Source organism: Hermetia illucens, chromosome 5 (genome assembly GCF_905115235.1).
Source record: "Hermetia illucens chromosome 5, iHerIll2.2.curated.20191125, whole genome shotgun sequence".
NCBI classification, from domain to species: Eukaryota; Metazoa; Arthropoda; class Insecta; order Diptera; family Stratiomyidae; genus Hermetia; species Hermetia illucens.
The window spans coordinates 80,378,919-80,394,725 of NC_051853.1; the positions used below are offsets into that span (position 1 = coordinate 80,378,919).

The following is a 15,807-nucleotide window of genomic DNA, read 5'->3' on the forward strand; positions in this document are numbered from 1 at the left end:
GTCATTCTGACAGCTGGCGGCTAAAATGTTAAACAAATAGACTCAGACGTTGGCTCACCTAATTTTTCCATAAGTTTTACGAAATTTTCAGTTGTATTTTCGTACACACATTCCCTTCCTATAATGCATATATACCTATTATTACTCAGTACCTTGCTGACAGCAGCTGCCAGTTCTGGAAGCACAGAAAAAATAGGACCTTCTCGGGAAGACATCGAAAGTCATTTATCTTCAAAAACCCCTTACAGAGTCATCGCCAATCGAAATGACAAGGAAGTCAAATACCCAGGTGAGTCCATCCTTAGGAAATTATTGTCGAAGATTTTAAGTTCAGGACAATGGGTCGAAAGGAATATTCTTATTCCACTGAAGGAATATTCTGGATTCCACGCCCTTGGTTCTTGCAATGTTTCGAAAACAAACATCGGAAAATGATCCCAACTTGGAATATCTCTGTAATTCTTTATTTTCGAAGTAAACAAGAAGTTTTACTGATAAGGGTTCTAGTTGATAACGCTTAGCAAGATGATTTCGGGTTGTCTGTATGTGACTGAATACAATGACATAAAATTGAATAGGGCATTGTCTGCCTGTGGCGGAACCAGCAGCAAATTACTGTTGCAAAGACCAGGGATTACTCAGTAAGGCCTCGCGCAAGCCCGACACAGAGTGACGCAGGAAGCGAAATTGCCTGCGCGCAGATCGAGCGAAAGGTGAGGCGTGAACGACTGCGTACATTACAGTGTGTCCGTCTGTAAACAATTTACGGAATGATTGCTGCATGTTTAGAAGTTTTGTTAAGTTCCGATTCTGATTCGGATGATGTTGAAAAAATGATCGCATCGGTTTTAAATGGATTGCTTCAGGAACTCAGAAACTTTGTCACTCATTTTCATTCTTTTTGAGGGATTGGTGAGTTGTTTCTGAAGCATATTTGCGCGGATAGATGTGCCCCTGTGTGTTCTCTATATAAGGCTGAAAAACCCCCATCTGGTGCTGATACTTCTACTGCTTTATGGAAATGCCTTAATCTTTCGCAAATTGCTTTAGCCTCAGAACATATAAGGAAGTGACGGAACCGAACAATGAACAAATTTTTGAAGCACTTGTATTCAATATTTGCTAGTTTTCAATCAACATAGGTCGCAGTCGCATGAACACAAATCTTCGCAATTCACGGACACTCAAACTGCGCCACCTCACCCTGCGTGCAAACATTCGTTATTGCATTAATTTCCCTGCTTCACAAAAAGTCACGGCTGGTTACGTCACGTCACCTCACCAAGCTGCGTCTCAATTTGCGCCCGGCATAATGGTGTGGTGTGAAAATTTTCGTGTTCGTGACCTAAAAATCCTAATTGCCGGCGAACAGTGCTAAGACAAACCAAAGGCGACGTAGCTACCGTGCAAAGTGATGATTAAGATGCAAACAAACAGATGATAGCAATGTAAGCTGAGCTCCTGAATTCCGTGAAAATGCAAAAGGGCAAAAAGGAGTTAAGTGTAATCCGAGGAAGATCTGCACTGCAGACTTGAATGCACCGTACCAGACGCAGCATCTCCACTTTGTAGGATTCGAAAATGTGAACAATTTGATAGGCCAAAACACCTTATTTGGATGCACAATTTTCCACTCCACACATCGTCCAAATAGCTTTCACCTTGAGGCTGCGAAACTCTGTGGTAATTGAAAGGAAACCTGCGAGGATTCACGCGACTGCTTGCATCGGCCTCTCCACAACATCAACTCAACTTCACAGCAGGTGTCCGTCAGCACTAAACCACAACGTAAAGTTGCACTTCCCCTGAATCTAAAGCCAAGCTCAAGAAAAACTGGAACAGCTGAAGGGGATCTGAAGGAGATAACCGTAAAGTTCACACGTTGTTATAAATTTAAATTTGTTATTGGTTAAATTATTATTCTCTGGGTGAAGTAAAAAACATCAGGCCGGAGGAGTCGGTACTGTCCCTTTCTCTTATCATAAAGAAAAAAACGCCGCAAGAGACGGCGCAGGACCGTTCTCCCCCGCTCTTTCTGCTCATTTCTTTAAACTGGCGCTTTCTTTCTCTTGAGTTGTTCATTTCGGTTAAACAATGTCCTCCGAAATAGAATCAGGTCCCTCGGTAACTAGGAGGAGCCCGGCAACATGGTTCCTCCAACTCGAGTCCCAAATCGCTTTCTCCAACGTCACAGCAGATGCCGTTCGTTCCAATTACACGCTAGTCGGGCTGGGCGAGGAGGCGGCTGAACTTATCTCCGACGTCCTCGAGGACTGCTCTAATACTCGGCTAAAAGAGCAGCTCGTAAAGCGCCTGTCAGTAAGTGGATGGCTAAACTTAATCACTTACTGATAGAGCTAACGCTAGGTGACCGTGCCCAAAGCCAACTGCTGGGTAAAATGAAGCATTTTGGTGGTGACAAAGTCGGCACCGATTTGCTACAGTCTTCGTGGCTGTAGAGGCTTCCGGAGATCACACAGGCCATGCTGACATGTGCGAATTCGGGGTCTCTGGATACGTTAGCCGTCACCGCGGATAAAGTTCGTGAAGTCCTCGTGCGACCTATGGTTGCTGAGATGTCTCGCGACAACTCAAGGCATCAGCTACAGCAGATAATGGCAACATTAACAGCCATCGTCTCTGAGTTGGCAGGAGCCGTAGATGCTTTGCGTTCAGGGAATATGACTAGATCAAGATCTAGAGCCGCGTGCCGAAATAGGCGGTCGGATAGTCGGTCTTCAGGACCATCGGCAAGTACCGGCGCATGTTGGTACTATCGTAGGTTCGCGAAAAAAAACTAAGAAATGTACCAACCCCTGCAATTTCTCACCAAACAAATCAGACTCGCCGGGAGTTCTGACGAGTGCTACCCGAAATGCAGCACCACTTCGCGTCACAATTTATAACCCCTTGAACCGACGCAACTACCTAGTCGATAAAAGCGCTGAAGTTCCGTTCTTCCCGTATCCCGGAATCATAATTTCTTTGAAATGATTAAAACTTGCTTTTCTATTCACTAATGTTATTTATTAGTCTTGCAAATACTTTGTTCCCTTCATCAATGCTAACAAGTTTGGAGGCATACTTGATGAAGAGAACAAGTGGTCCCCGAAATATTGGTATTGGCAAGACCAATAAATAACACTAGCGAATAGAAAAAGGAAGTTTTAATTATTTCAAATAACTTCATCGCTAGAAATACCGCATAATTACACTCATAATTTAATCATCATAATTTAATTCCACAATCGGTAAAACTTGCGGCAGCAAATTCTTCCTCGATCCGCATGTATGGCTACAGGAAAGTAGACGTTTAGGACTTCGACGAGCGTTTTCTTGGCGCTTCATTATCGCGGACATCATCATACCCAGCTTCGGCACGGATTTCCTGTGCCACTATGGATTGCTAGTGGATGTAGATAACCGATCCCTCATCGACACCACAACTTTCCTTAGGTCATCAGGAAAAATCTAATCCTGCTCACCCAGCGCTGTTTCGCCTTTGAAGACATTGTGCACGTATTCGCTACCGAGCGTAGTTTCTCTGAGCCCGTCAAGTATGATGTTTAGCATCACATCAACACTACTGACTCCCAATTTTTTTCTCTAAAGTGCGTCCATTACCACCGCAGAAACTCGCAGTTGCGCAGAAAGGGTTCGAATCATTTCTTAAGCAGGGTATTTGTAGATCTTCAGACCATTGTTGGTCTTCGCCACTTTACGTGGTCCCTAAATCCAATGGCGAATGAAGACCTTGTGACGACTACAGACATCTGAATGTTCAGACGGTTCCAGACCGTTACCCCATCCCGCCCATCTACGATTTTGCAGCACTCTTATCGCTAACTGCCGTATTTTCTCGACCTTGGACTTAGTGAAGACATACCATTAGATCCCTGTAACTCCCGAAGACATTACGAAAACGGCAATATGCACATCTTTCGAACTCTTCGAGTTCACTAGGATGGCTTTTGGACAACGCGGCGCAAATCTTTCAAATATTCATCCACTCTGCCCTGCAAAACCTAAACTTCTGTCTGGTCGCGCCTTCCTTTGAGGCTGGGCATTTAGAACACTTGGAGAGCATTTTTCGATGTCTACTTAATGTTGAAAACTGCAAATTTCTACAATTACAGGTAAGATTCTTCGGCCACCTTCATTATAGCCTCAACGTCGGGGGCACGGTCAAATGGTCTCCTTGGCTCGACTAAGACCCTTCGTCCAGCAAGAAAACGCGACCAGGGGAAGAGGCGCGTGACGCCTCTGTTTTGACTTAAGGTAGCCGAGTTGAGGGAGTCGTGCGTCTGGTTCCTCACTGAAACCCTCCTTTAGTTTCAGCTGAGGGTGGTGCAGGAAAAAAAATTGGTGAGCGTTTGTTGAATAAAGCGGACTAGGATCATCATAATCATTCCCCAAGTCCTTGAAGAATAGTCTATAAAAGCACCGGATATAAATAGAATGCAATTAAGTTTAGGTTTTTGCTCATTTGTGAAAGTCGCCGGGCACTAACAATGCACAAAACAAACATTAATTTTATTGGTTTTTGGTAATTTCTCCAAGGATTTCGTTGCTAATTCCTGAATTTAAATATTCTACCATCTGCTGATGATTTTTCACATTGAAACTCTTAACAAAAAGATATTAGATTTATTAGACAAGAAAACAATATGCTACTGTCTTACCTCTTTGCACTTCCGATCATAAGAATATGTTTAGCAGACTCATCGATTCCAGCAATATTAGTCTCTGCTTATAAATTTTTATCCCAAGGACATTGTCGTTTCGATATGATTTCATTCGCGTTATGATGCAGCTACTTTTATATTCTGCGTTTAAGAAGGCCAACATTTACCAACCAAACAAGAAGAAATTGCAACGCCAAGTAGAAGCTTGAGAAAACTCTCCAACGCGGGCGATGAAAACATTCATTACAATCAATTCCATCATCAACGACGTAACAAGCGATATTCGGTCTAGGCCTGCCTTAGTAAGGAACTCCAGATATCCCGGTTTTGCACCGAGGTCCACCAATTCGATATCCCCAAAAGCTGTCTGGCGTCCTGATCTACGCCATCGCCCAATCTCAGGCAGGGTCTGCCTTGTTTTCTTTTTCTACCATAGATAACGCCCTTATAGACTTTCCGGGCAGGATTATCCTCACCCATACGGATTAGGTTGCCGGCCCACCGCAACCTGTTGAGCCAGATTTTATCCACAACCAGAAGGTCGTGGTATCGCTTATAGAGAGGCTCCGGAATGGTCCATCCTCATGTAGGGTGCCAACAATTCTTCGGGGAATGCTTCTCTCAAACGCGACCAAAAGATGGCAATTTTTCTTGCTAAGAACCCAGGTCTCCGAGGAATATATAACGGCAGACGAGATCATTGTCTTGTAGAGTAGGTGCTTTGATCCTATGATGAGACGAGCGAAACAGTTTTTATAAGCTGAAATAGACTCTGTTGGTAGCCAACAACCGCGCGCAAATTTCATCGTCACAGCTGTTATCGGTTGTGATTTTCGACCCTAAATAGGAGAAATTTTCAACAGTCTCAAAGTTATAGTCTCCTATCTTTATTAATCTGGTTTGACCAGTGCCATTCAATGTTATTCGTTCTTTGGTTTTTGGCGCTGACGTTGCCACTATGTACTTTGTCTTGCCTTCATTGATGTGCAGCCCAAGATCTCGTGCCACCTGCTCGATCTGGTTGAAGGCAGACTACATCTCGGGTTGTTCTTCCCCTAATGTCAATATCATCAGCGTAGGCCAGTAGTTGGGTGGACTTGCACTAACTTCTGCATCGCAGATCACTTTTTCCAGAGCCAGGTTAAAGAAGACGCATGATAGGGCATCTTAGACCGTTACTGATGTTGAATGACCTCGAGACTGATCCTGCAGTTTTTATCTGGCCTTGCACATTGGTCAGGTTCAGTCTAATCAGTATTATCAATTTCGTCGGGATACCGAATTCTCTCATGACCGTGTACAGTTTTATCCTGGCTATACTATCATAGGCGGCTTTAAAGTCGATGAAAAGATGGTGCAACTGATGACCATATTCCAACAGTTTTTCCATCGCTTGTCGCAGAGATAAAATCTGATGTTGCGAATTTGCCTGGAGCGAAGCCTCTTTGGTATGAGCCGATGATGTCCTGGGCGTCTGGGGCTATCCGGCCTAGCAAGATAGCGGAAAACATCTTATCTTTTTATGTATTGGACAGATAATATCTTTGCCAGTCGTCAGGCATTGGTTCACTATCCCACACTTTGAGCATCAGTTAATGAACCACTTAGTATAATAGATCGCCCCCATATTTAACCAATTCGGCTATAATTCCATCGATTCCTGGCGACTTGTGATTTTTAAGTCGATGGATTGCACGGACCGTTTATTCCATGCTTGGTGGTGGCAGCATTTGTCCGTCGTCTGCAGTTGGCGGGACCTCAACCCATCGCTCCAATAACTTTTCGCTTATGTTTTCAAAGCCAATGACAGCAAGCTTCATTTTTTGGCTGACTAGGAGATCTACTTCGAGCACATGGTTTACTGGATGGCCGGTATAATATATGGTGTAATGGCTCTTCTCCAAGAAACTGGTCCCTGTCCAACGCATCTCTTGCAATGCTGCTACATCAGCCTTATATTGGGACAGGGTATTCGCTAGCTACTGAGCAGCATTCAGTCTGTACAGGGAGCGCACGTTCCATAAAAAAATATGCAAATAGTTATTCCGTTTTCGTTCCCGGATTGGTGGTTGTAAACTCCATCCTGTTCCAAGCTCCTTCCGTAGCTTCGTAACTTCGGTTTTCCGTGGAAGGTTATCAGCCCTATCCAACCCCCAACCAGGAGGACCAGTTGGTGCAATTTTTCCCATTTTTAGGCGGGAGACTCGCCTTCATCCTTCTCCGTCTGCAGCTTTTCGTTAAGAAAGAGCTCCCAGTGGTCACCACGTGGAGGTGGAAATAGGATTTAGTAGTAGAACTGTTGGTGTTGGTTCGCCTGGCGTTTCCCAGGTTTTATGCATCATCGTCGGTACCAATCCGCGTTTCGCCCTGTGAACTATACTATCCTTTGACAGCTGCATCCAGTCTTCACAGCGAATTGCCCACACATGAGACATTTAAAGCGAGATTTGTTCTTTTAAACGGGAGGCTGCCATCTTATCCGAACCTTTCCAGCCGCTAACAATTTCTGCGCTGCCTTCGCTGTCACTCGTCTTGTAGTTGTTTGAGTATCGCCATAGGCTTTTGGCAACCTCACAATGAACTCCTCCCAATTGTTCCTTCGAGGCTGCAGAAATATCTCCTTTTGAGGTCATCTCATTTACATCCTTACATTCTGAATAGATCTCATATTTTTGCGCGTGAACTGGGGCATATTCTCTGAGTGAATTTTTAAGTTGAGTGCGGAAGCCATCCATTTTGCCCACGCTGGATCTTTTCAGCTCCAACATTGGATCTCCTTCGGAATCAGCTTTGACCTTTGTGAGTATTTCCGCACAAAACAGACTGCCCTTGATGGAGGTAACAATGGCCTCTGGGTGAGTTCACACCTTTGGTTTCTTGTTCTTTTTTTTTTATTTACGACTTTAGGCCATCCACCGTTGCTATTTTCCTTGGAGTTCACTTCGCTAGCCGACAATCCTACTTTGGGCACATGTTTTCCCTTTCTGAACTTTTAGATCCGTTTGTTAAAATATCTTTTTTAGGCACCTATTGATTCCCTAAAGGTTGCACCCTCTTTGTCTCACATTTTTTTTTACTTGGCTAGAAGTCGATGATCTTGCCTTTGGGTACCACTTCGGCCTCCTGCTACGAGGTGAAGATAGCAGGCTTCCATTTTTCCTAAGGTCTTCATTCGTGTCCACCTGAGACCTATCAGAAAGCACCCTGATGGCTCTCACCATGTTCTTAATATTTGCGGAAAAGACGATATGTTGTGTTTACAAATTGTCTGTTACTTTTGAAGAGAACGGAAAAAGGGGGTTAAGTTTTAAAATTGTAGTGCTATGGCGATGTGGTTGCAGAAACATTTATTCAGGACCATTAATAATGCATTCGAGCTGAATCGCAGAATCGTATTTGTGATGCGTCTGTTAGGTGCTGCTAGAGAGGGAATTAATTTATTCTGCAATATGATGGATGTTTGTAATATCTAAACTGAAAGTTCGTCTCAGTTCTATACAACGCTACAAAATCGGCATTTCAAGCTTCGTGTTTAAAAACTAATAATGAAAACGTGAACGGTCAATTCCAAATTTGAAAGTATCAAGGGATGGTAGGGGGAAAAACAAACCTATAAGTCGTTATGTGGGGCGACAATAATTATTTGGCAAAGTAATTGATTTAGTAGTCAAAAGCAGTTATTTTGCATCGTATGCTCGTTAAAAAAATAAAACAAATACTGAAGAATATTGTGGTATGAAGAACATGAACCAAACAAATCAAGCAAATCATAAAGGCTCTTCTGCCGGAAGTCGAAGGGGTGAAAGAGGTGTTTCTATAATCCGAAAAACTGTTTGGCGTCAAATATGAAAACTACGTCGGAGATGGATGATTTCCAAGTTGTAAAACGTGAATACATTGGCCACGTGCAGAAGAAGATGAGTACTAGGCTCCGAAAAACTAAAACAGGTGAGAGGAAAAGATAAACTTACTGAAGCTTTGATCAAGAAGATGTCTTTGCACTTTGGATCAGCTATCCGGAGGAACGTTAACTGCTTCAACGATATGAAAAATGCAATTATGGCCACGTACTATCATATGTGCTCCCTGAGCCTGTACCAAAAATTCGCAGTAAGTCCTATCTGAAGTCTATTTGCAGGGCATGAGAGCAGTATTTTCGAAAACTGTCGATATCGATTTGACACCTGATTCGTATTTACTACCGCCAAAAATCCGTATATTTCATTTCGGCTGACAGACCCTGTGTTAAATTCTTATTTAGTCCCAGTACCGCCCTCGAGTAGTAAGCAGAAACTAAGCTAAAAAAACCCGTGTTTATATAAGGTATGGATGAAGCAATTATGGAGTTCGGAATTCGCAGGCTACTTGTCCAAGAAAGTATCTATTTAAGTCGTCTTTGACAACAAGTAAGAAAAGCTTTCAGCTATCCCCTAGTCCGATAGGAGCCACTATCTCATTAGGGTATTTTGTTGGTTAAATTAATAGCCACATTAACAGATATTTTTTTAGCTATTCCGACTAAAGTGGCTCTTCCCTCCTCTTCTTTCTAACGAACTTGGGAGAACTATTTAAAAATTCTCAACTTCAGGAAGTTCTGTGACATAAAATGGGTTACATGAAACCTATTGTCATCTATGTGGATTGAGAAATTACATATATACCATTTCTCAATCAGTTCTAGGAGTTCGGAGTACAGTTCTTCTCCCCCTCTCCCTTCTACATACTTTATCTATCTAACCTTATAGATGGATTTCATAGCCCTGGAATTTACGATTTCAAATGTTATTAAATGCCACCTATTGCAGCATCACACCTTGTTATGAACAAACGTGGAAAGGTATGTACGTACTTGTAGGTATGGGTTTATGTAGGCTTAGTGCGCCTAAACTTTCAACCACTGGTATTGTGAAAAAAATGACCATATATTTCTCTGCTGATGCTTTTCATAATTAGTAGTAAAACAAACGAAAGATCGTGCGTCTCTAGTACATTTGCCCCGAAATATAGATCAAGACAATTCTCAACCGAAAAAATCACCAACCAATCTATCTCCCATTTTACCTTCAATAAAACGATATGCGTCCTTAAAAGTCTCTTCATACTCCAGGTTGTACTCCTATTCGAATATGGTCCGTTATTCGCCACGGTACACGCAATCCAAGCAGAAAATTTATCGAATGCGCACAAACCCATCTCCACAGGCTACGCGATAAAATAGTCAATTCTACAAAATCTCATCTCAGCGAACAACAAAAAGTGGCACTACAGAAATGGACTTTAACGATAAGCCCAGATGAGGAGAAAATCCTTCTTGTCGAGGGAGAAGATGAGTTGCTAGAGCTTGCCGAACGTATGCAAAATCGCTTTCCGGATCTACTAGTTGAAAATTATGACCCACTTCATTATAAGTTCAAGTACACGGCGACCCAAAGGACACTGAAAAGTGCTGAAAGCTTTGCCACAGGTTTATTCGGAAGGCAACACATCAGGCAAATCACGTATCCGCCAGCTTTGCATAAGGACCCAATTTTGAGGGTAACTATAAAATTTTAATTTGCGAAACTCTGAATACTTAACTTAGCCCTTTAGTTCTATAAGCTGTGCAATCGGTGGAAATCAGAAGTTGACAAAAATCCCGACTCTCTAGTTGAAGTAAAGAAATTTGAACAGAGCAGCGAAATGAAAAAAGCATTAAAACAAATCATGAAGAAGACGGGCCTTAGTGGACTAACTCCTAGTAAGATTATAATTTACAAATTTTTATCTCAGAATTTAATGAAACATCTTTCAAGCTGATGCTCATCAAATGTACATGGCGTGCGCTTTTGAAACTGCCTGGAGCAAAAATCAAATGTCCCCGTGGTGTGCAGTGTTCGATAAACATTCAATCCGCACAATGGAATATTATAAGGAGCTTGAACATTATTACATCGATGGTTACGGCCATGAGTTGACTACAAAAATTGCTTGTCCTGCTGTCGTCGACATGCTAGATCACATAAGGTATGGATATTTCGTTCAATTCTTTTAGCTTTTTGTTACCATTCCATATTGGAATCCTTCATTAAAACATTCAATATTACCTTCGAAAATATTTTTCAGCCCCACATCCGTTCATACAAATGCAACATTTTATTTCACCCATTCCGGAACAATACTCAAATTACTTGCCCATTTGCAACTTTATAAGGACGACTTTGTGCTCACTCATAATGATTTCAATCGAAATCGCAAATGGCGAATCAGTAAAATTGATGCTTTTGCCAGTAACATTGCCTTCGTTACTTTCGAGTAAGTATATTAATGAATTAATAATTAAAATCTGAAAATTGGAATGAATGATTTGGTTCTAGCTGCGGTTCAGAAGCTAAAGTATTGGTTTTGCATCAAGAGCGCGTAGTGCATCTGCCCGGTTGCCCTCCAGACCAGCATCTTTGCAGCTACGAACAAATTAGACATATATTAAAAGACAGCGTTGAACGTTGTGAGTTCAATGAGATTTGTAAGTTATGACGAAACTTTTAAGAGTAGATAGTGACGATGAATTATTTATTCAGTATTAAATAAAGTTTTGTGATAGATATCAATGTTTTTGTTTTTATAAACCGGTTTTAATGCAAAATTAGAAGAAAAGACGGAAGAAGTTGAGACACATCTCTGGAAACTAGTAATTGACATGCAATACCCCATACAGGAGTCAGCGGTGATCATATAGAAAGCATAAACAGGCTTTTGTATTCTTGCAAAAAACAAAGCTAATTATAACATTGGAGAAAACCTACATCCACCCTTTTCTGGTCCACGGACCCTTCTTTTCAGAAAAGCATACTCTTTGAAAAAAAGGAGTGATTTGCGGATTCAACGGACGGAAGCTACACACTGAGTTTTTTTAGAACGTATACGACCTCCGAGCGATTTGGAAATGCTTGGATTTTTGAAAATGTTTGATCAGTTGCTCGGGATGTATTGGTCGAGAAGTCGCCGAGCATTATCCACTTCTCACCATAAAGAGCGGAGATGGGCAGTTTACTCTAAGAAAAATGAGAAGGCGCCAGCACCCAACGGTATCTCGAGAGAGGTACATAAACTGGTCAGCCACCATTATCAGTCCCACCTACTGTTCAACGCGAAGCTTGATATCAGAAATGCCTTCAATTCTATAGTTTGGGTAGATATACTGGAAACACTTAAAAATATTGGCATGTTCCATGTTTCATGGAACGGTGTTGTAGAACTTTTTGCCAGCAGACTTGGCATATTGATGCGACTGATAAGCACATGACTGTTGATATTTTCAGCCTTGTGAAGTCGTTATCTGGACTGCGTCTCGTAACGATCGGCGAGACTATTGTAGAGCCAGAGAAAACGGTTGAGTACCCAATTTCCGAGCAAATCAATGCAGAGGCGGACAAACTTGCAGCGGGGGAAACACGTTCTGATGAGTACGACATAGTCCCTTCTACTCTATATGGCCTTGCGTAAGTACAGAGAGAAAGAGTTCTACGGAGGCGTCTGCCTCTGTCTCAGAGTCGATAATGGTGACCCTCGACGTCCTCCTTGCTAAGGAATGCAAGACCATCTACAATCGCAAGAGAGAATACTGAAAGGGAGTGGTTGCTTGCCAAGAACGGCATCATACATTGAATGATGGAAACCCTCTTGGGCAAACAATTCAAAACATAAGATTGATCATTTCCTTGCAAAGCTTCGAAACGGGCATAAAAGTTTTCTGTCTGTTTCCTGCAGTAATGTGAAGAAGTTCGTCAACAACTATAAGCAGATACAGGGGAGTGCTCTCCGGACTACATTCTCATAGAAACGCTGAGGAGCGCTGATGAATGGAGTCGTGTTGCGGATTACGTTGTGCTTTTCCTTCTTGCGATGCATATTGAGCTCTACAGGTTAAGGAACTGGGTGGTAAGAGATATTTTGAACAATAGCAACAAATTGCCTTCCTCCTTTCCTATTCCGTGGGTGAGAGCTAGCCTCAAAAATATGACAAGCTGTTCCAAACTAGCTTTCTGATAACGGGAAAGTTTTTAGTTGGTAGTCTAATGGCTTACTGGCAGCTCCTACTTATGAACAAAGCTTAGAAGATGCGTAGTATTTTGAAATCACTTTACTAATAATTTCATTGTTTAATTTCTTTTAAAAATGTATATCTTGTCAATTGACTTCTGGTAGTTTAGTAATAGTATATGCGCATTGCGAAATGGTAAACGACGATGAGCGTTAAATTTGTAATTAACATTCAATATATTTTAATGAAGATCAAATTCCAACGGAATAAAATATGTTTCGAATAGTCGATGAGTCTATTTTCTCTTATCCCTAACCGGATAGTATTGCTGAAAATGTTTGGTATTCCTTTCTGGAGCAAACGAATCTCAACTTCTTGGAGACCCAACATCATTTACTCATCCCCCGCACTACACTCGTTCAATATTTAAAATTCCTTCAACTTCCACAAAACCCAAATAAATATGGTTGGCAATTACCCCTTAGTTGGGTATAGCGCGTCAACCACACCTACCCGCCATCGTTCGTGGTTACCGGTTTCCCGAGACTCCTGCACTCCTTCTCTTCTGCGCCAAGTGCTCTTGGGAGGAACCGCCCGTCGATCATCTTCGCAGAACGGATTCCACTGCATGGCGTAGCCTGCAATGCAATTGTCTCCCCTACTTAATGTGTGACCTATCCACTGCCACTTCCGCGTCCCAATCAACTCGATCACCACGTTTCGTGGACTAAGAAATTCGTTTGTAATAGTATCAGGCCAGCGTACTCCGATGATATTACACAGCCAGGTGTTCGCGAGTGCTTGGAGCTTTCGCGTAACGATAGGGTTCACTTTCCATGTGCTACTCTCATATAGCAGACCAGAAAGAACATTAGCACAGAACAGTCTCAACTTGATTTTAGTACTAAAATAACTGCATTTATAGATTTTAGACAAAGCAGCGAAAGCGAATCCATCTGTTCATTAATGCAGATAGGCAGAGTGCGAGTACTGAAAATCTTGGTTTTGTTGCTGTTTATCTTTAGCCCAACTGTACTCGCCTCTCCTTCCAAATTCAGAACCATTTAGCCAAATTGCATGACCCGGTGAGAGAGTAAGCCTAGTCAAAGTGTTTGAGAAAATATGTCATGTGTGTGTGTGCGTTTGAGGTGGGAAAGAGGAGGAGGATTCGTTTATGTATCGCAGCATTTCCGTTAGTGGATGTGATACTGCCCGCTGCAGTTAGAAAACATCAGCATCACATAGAAAATGTTCAATAGATTCCGCGTCCTCACTTCAGGATGGATACATATCATCTTGGATAATTCCAATTCTGAACATATGCCCAGATAGTGAATTATGACCAGTCAAAATGCCCACAATACTTCTGCAAGTCTTCCTGCTTTTCGACAGGATAAACTTTGCAGTATGTTTGTTTGATTCTGACAGGAAAAGTTTGGTGTATCTCGCAGCATCAAAACTTCGCCTCCTGTCATTATAGGAAGCTTGTTTCGAGTTTATGATAGCAGCATCAGCCAATGCTGCTGACACCCCAATTGTTAGTTCCAGTCCGGGCATGGGGAACTTGAAGCCTCTTGTACTAAGGCATCCGAGATTTTATTTCCCTCTACACTACAATGACCAGGTACCCACCGCATTAATTCCACCGTATTGAATCTAGAAACAGAGTTCAATCAGTTTCTACATTCCTGAACGATTTTTGAAGTGATCAAAGTACTACTCAACGCCCTCAATGCAGCTTCAACCAGCCCTTCAACTGCTCGTCAATCATCCAGTTTGCCGCCCTTAGGATCGCATACACTTCAACCTGAAAGACCGTTGTGTATTCTCCCAAAGGAAAAGCCCACTGCTCGTTTTCATTCAAGAGATAGACTCATGCTCCAGAACCATTTTCTGTTATCGAGCCATCGTTGTAGAAAATGTCAGTAGATCCCGACACGCATTCTTCTGGTTCGTCCCAGTTTTCTCTTCGTTTCAAGATAACATCATATCTTCTACCAAACAGATGTATGGGGATCTGAGAATCGCAATGCTTTGCGAAACCTAGATTCAGTTCTCCCAATGACTCCTCCAATGCTCTGTGCCCCCCACGTCCATTGTTTTCCCATAGATCTAATCGCATTAATCTATGAGCTGCTCTCATTGCAGTGCTTTGAATAAACAAATCCAAGGGCTGCACATGACACCGATGATACCCATACACACAGTTCTGTGCAATGGGGCTAGTTTACAGCGAAAACTCTTTTGTTTTATCTTAACCCACCACACTACGGATGCAAAAGCGACCATCGGCCCGATGACAGCAACATATATCCACATTCCCACCTGAGGCCTAAGTCCCCATATCGAGGCAAAGATCCGCCTACACAGCCCATAAGCTGTGAGAACTCGTTCCATCTCTACCTCTACAAGTTTGTTGTGACCCGCCCACCGTAACTTATTGAGCCAGATTTTATTCACAAGCGGACGGTCATGGTATCGCTCATAGATTTCGTCGTTATGTAGGCTACGTAATCGTCCATTCTCATGTAGGGGGCGAAATATTCTTCTGACGATTCTTCTCTCGAACGCGGCCAAGAGTTCGCAATTATTTTTGTTAAGAACCCAGGTTTCCGAGGAATACATAAAGACTGGCAAGATCATAGTCTTGTACAGTAAGAGCTTTGACCCTATGGTGAGACATTTCGAGCGGAACAGTTTTTGTAAGCTGAAATAGGCTCTGTTGGCTGACAACAACCGTGCGTGAATTTCATCATCGTAGCTGTTATTGGTTGTGATTTTCGACCCTAGATAGGAGAAATTATCAGCGATCTCAAAGTTGTATTCTCCTATATTTATTCTTCCTGTTTGACCAGTGCGGTTTGATGTTGTTGGTTGGTTACCACCATATATTTTGTCTTGCCTTCATTGATGTGTAGCCCAAGATATCGCGCCGCCTACACGATCTGGATGAAGGCAGTTTGTACGTCTCGGGTGGTTCTTTCCATGATGTAGATATCGTCAGCATAGGCCAGTATATGCGTGAGCGTTCACAATTCCCACCTTTCTACTAAATTTGGTGTCAATCGCTATAACCGTTTTCGAGAAAAATGCGTGATGGAC

At 42.4% G+C, this 15,807-nt stretch overlaps 1 protein-coding gene across 1 annotated transcript; it reads left to right on the plus strand.

Annotated features, from left to right (window-relative positions):
• Nucleotides 1-11,266, plus strand: LOC119658431 (multiple inositol polyphosphate phosphatase 1). Its single transcript, XM_038065831.1, has 6 exons — nucleotides 1-289; nucleotides 9,793-10,220; nucleotides 10,275-10,422; nucleotides 10,478-10,688; nucleotides 10,788-10,976; nucleotides 11,039-11,266. The coding sequence occupies exons 1-6, from the start codon at nucleotides 124-126 to the stop codon at nucleotides 11,196-11,198; spliced, it is 1,302 nt and encodes a 433-aa protein (XP_037921759.1). The 5' UTR covers nucleotides 1-123; the 3' UTR covers nucleotides 11,199-11,266.
• The last annotated feature ends 4,541 nt before the right edge of the window (nucleotides 11,267-15,807 follow it).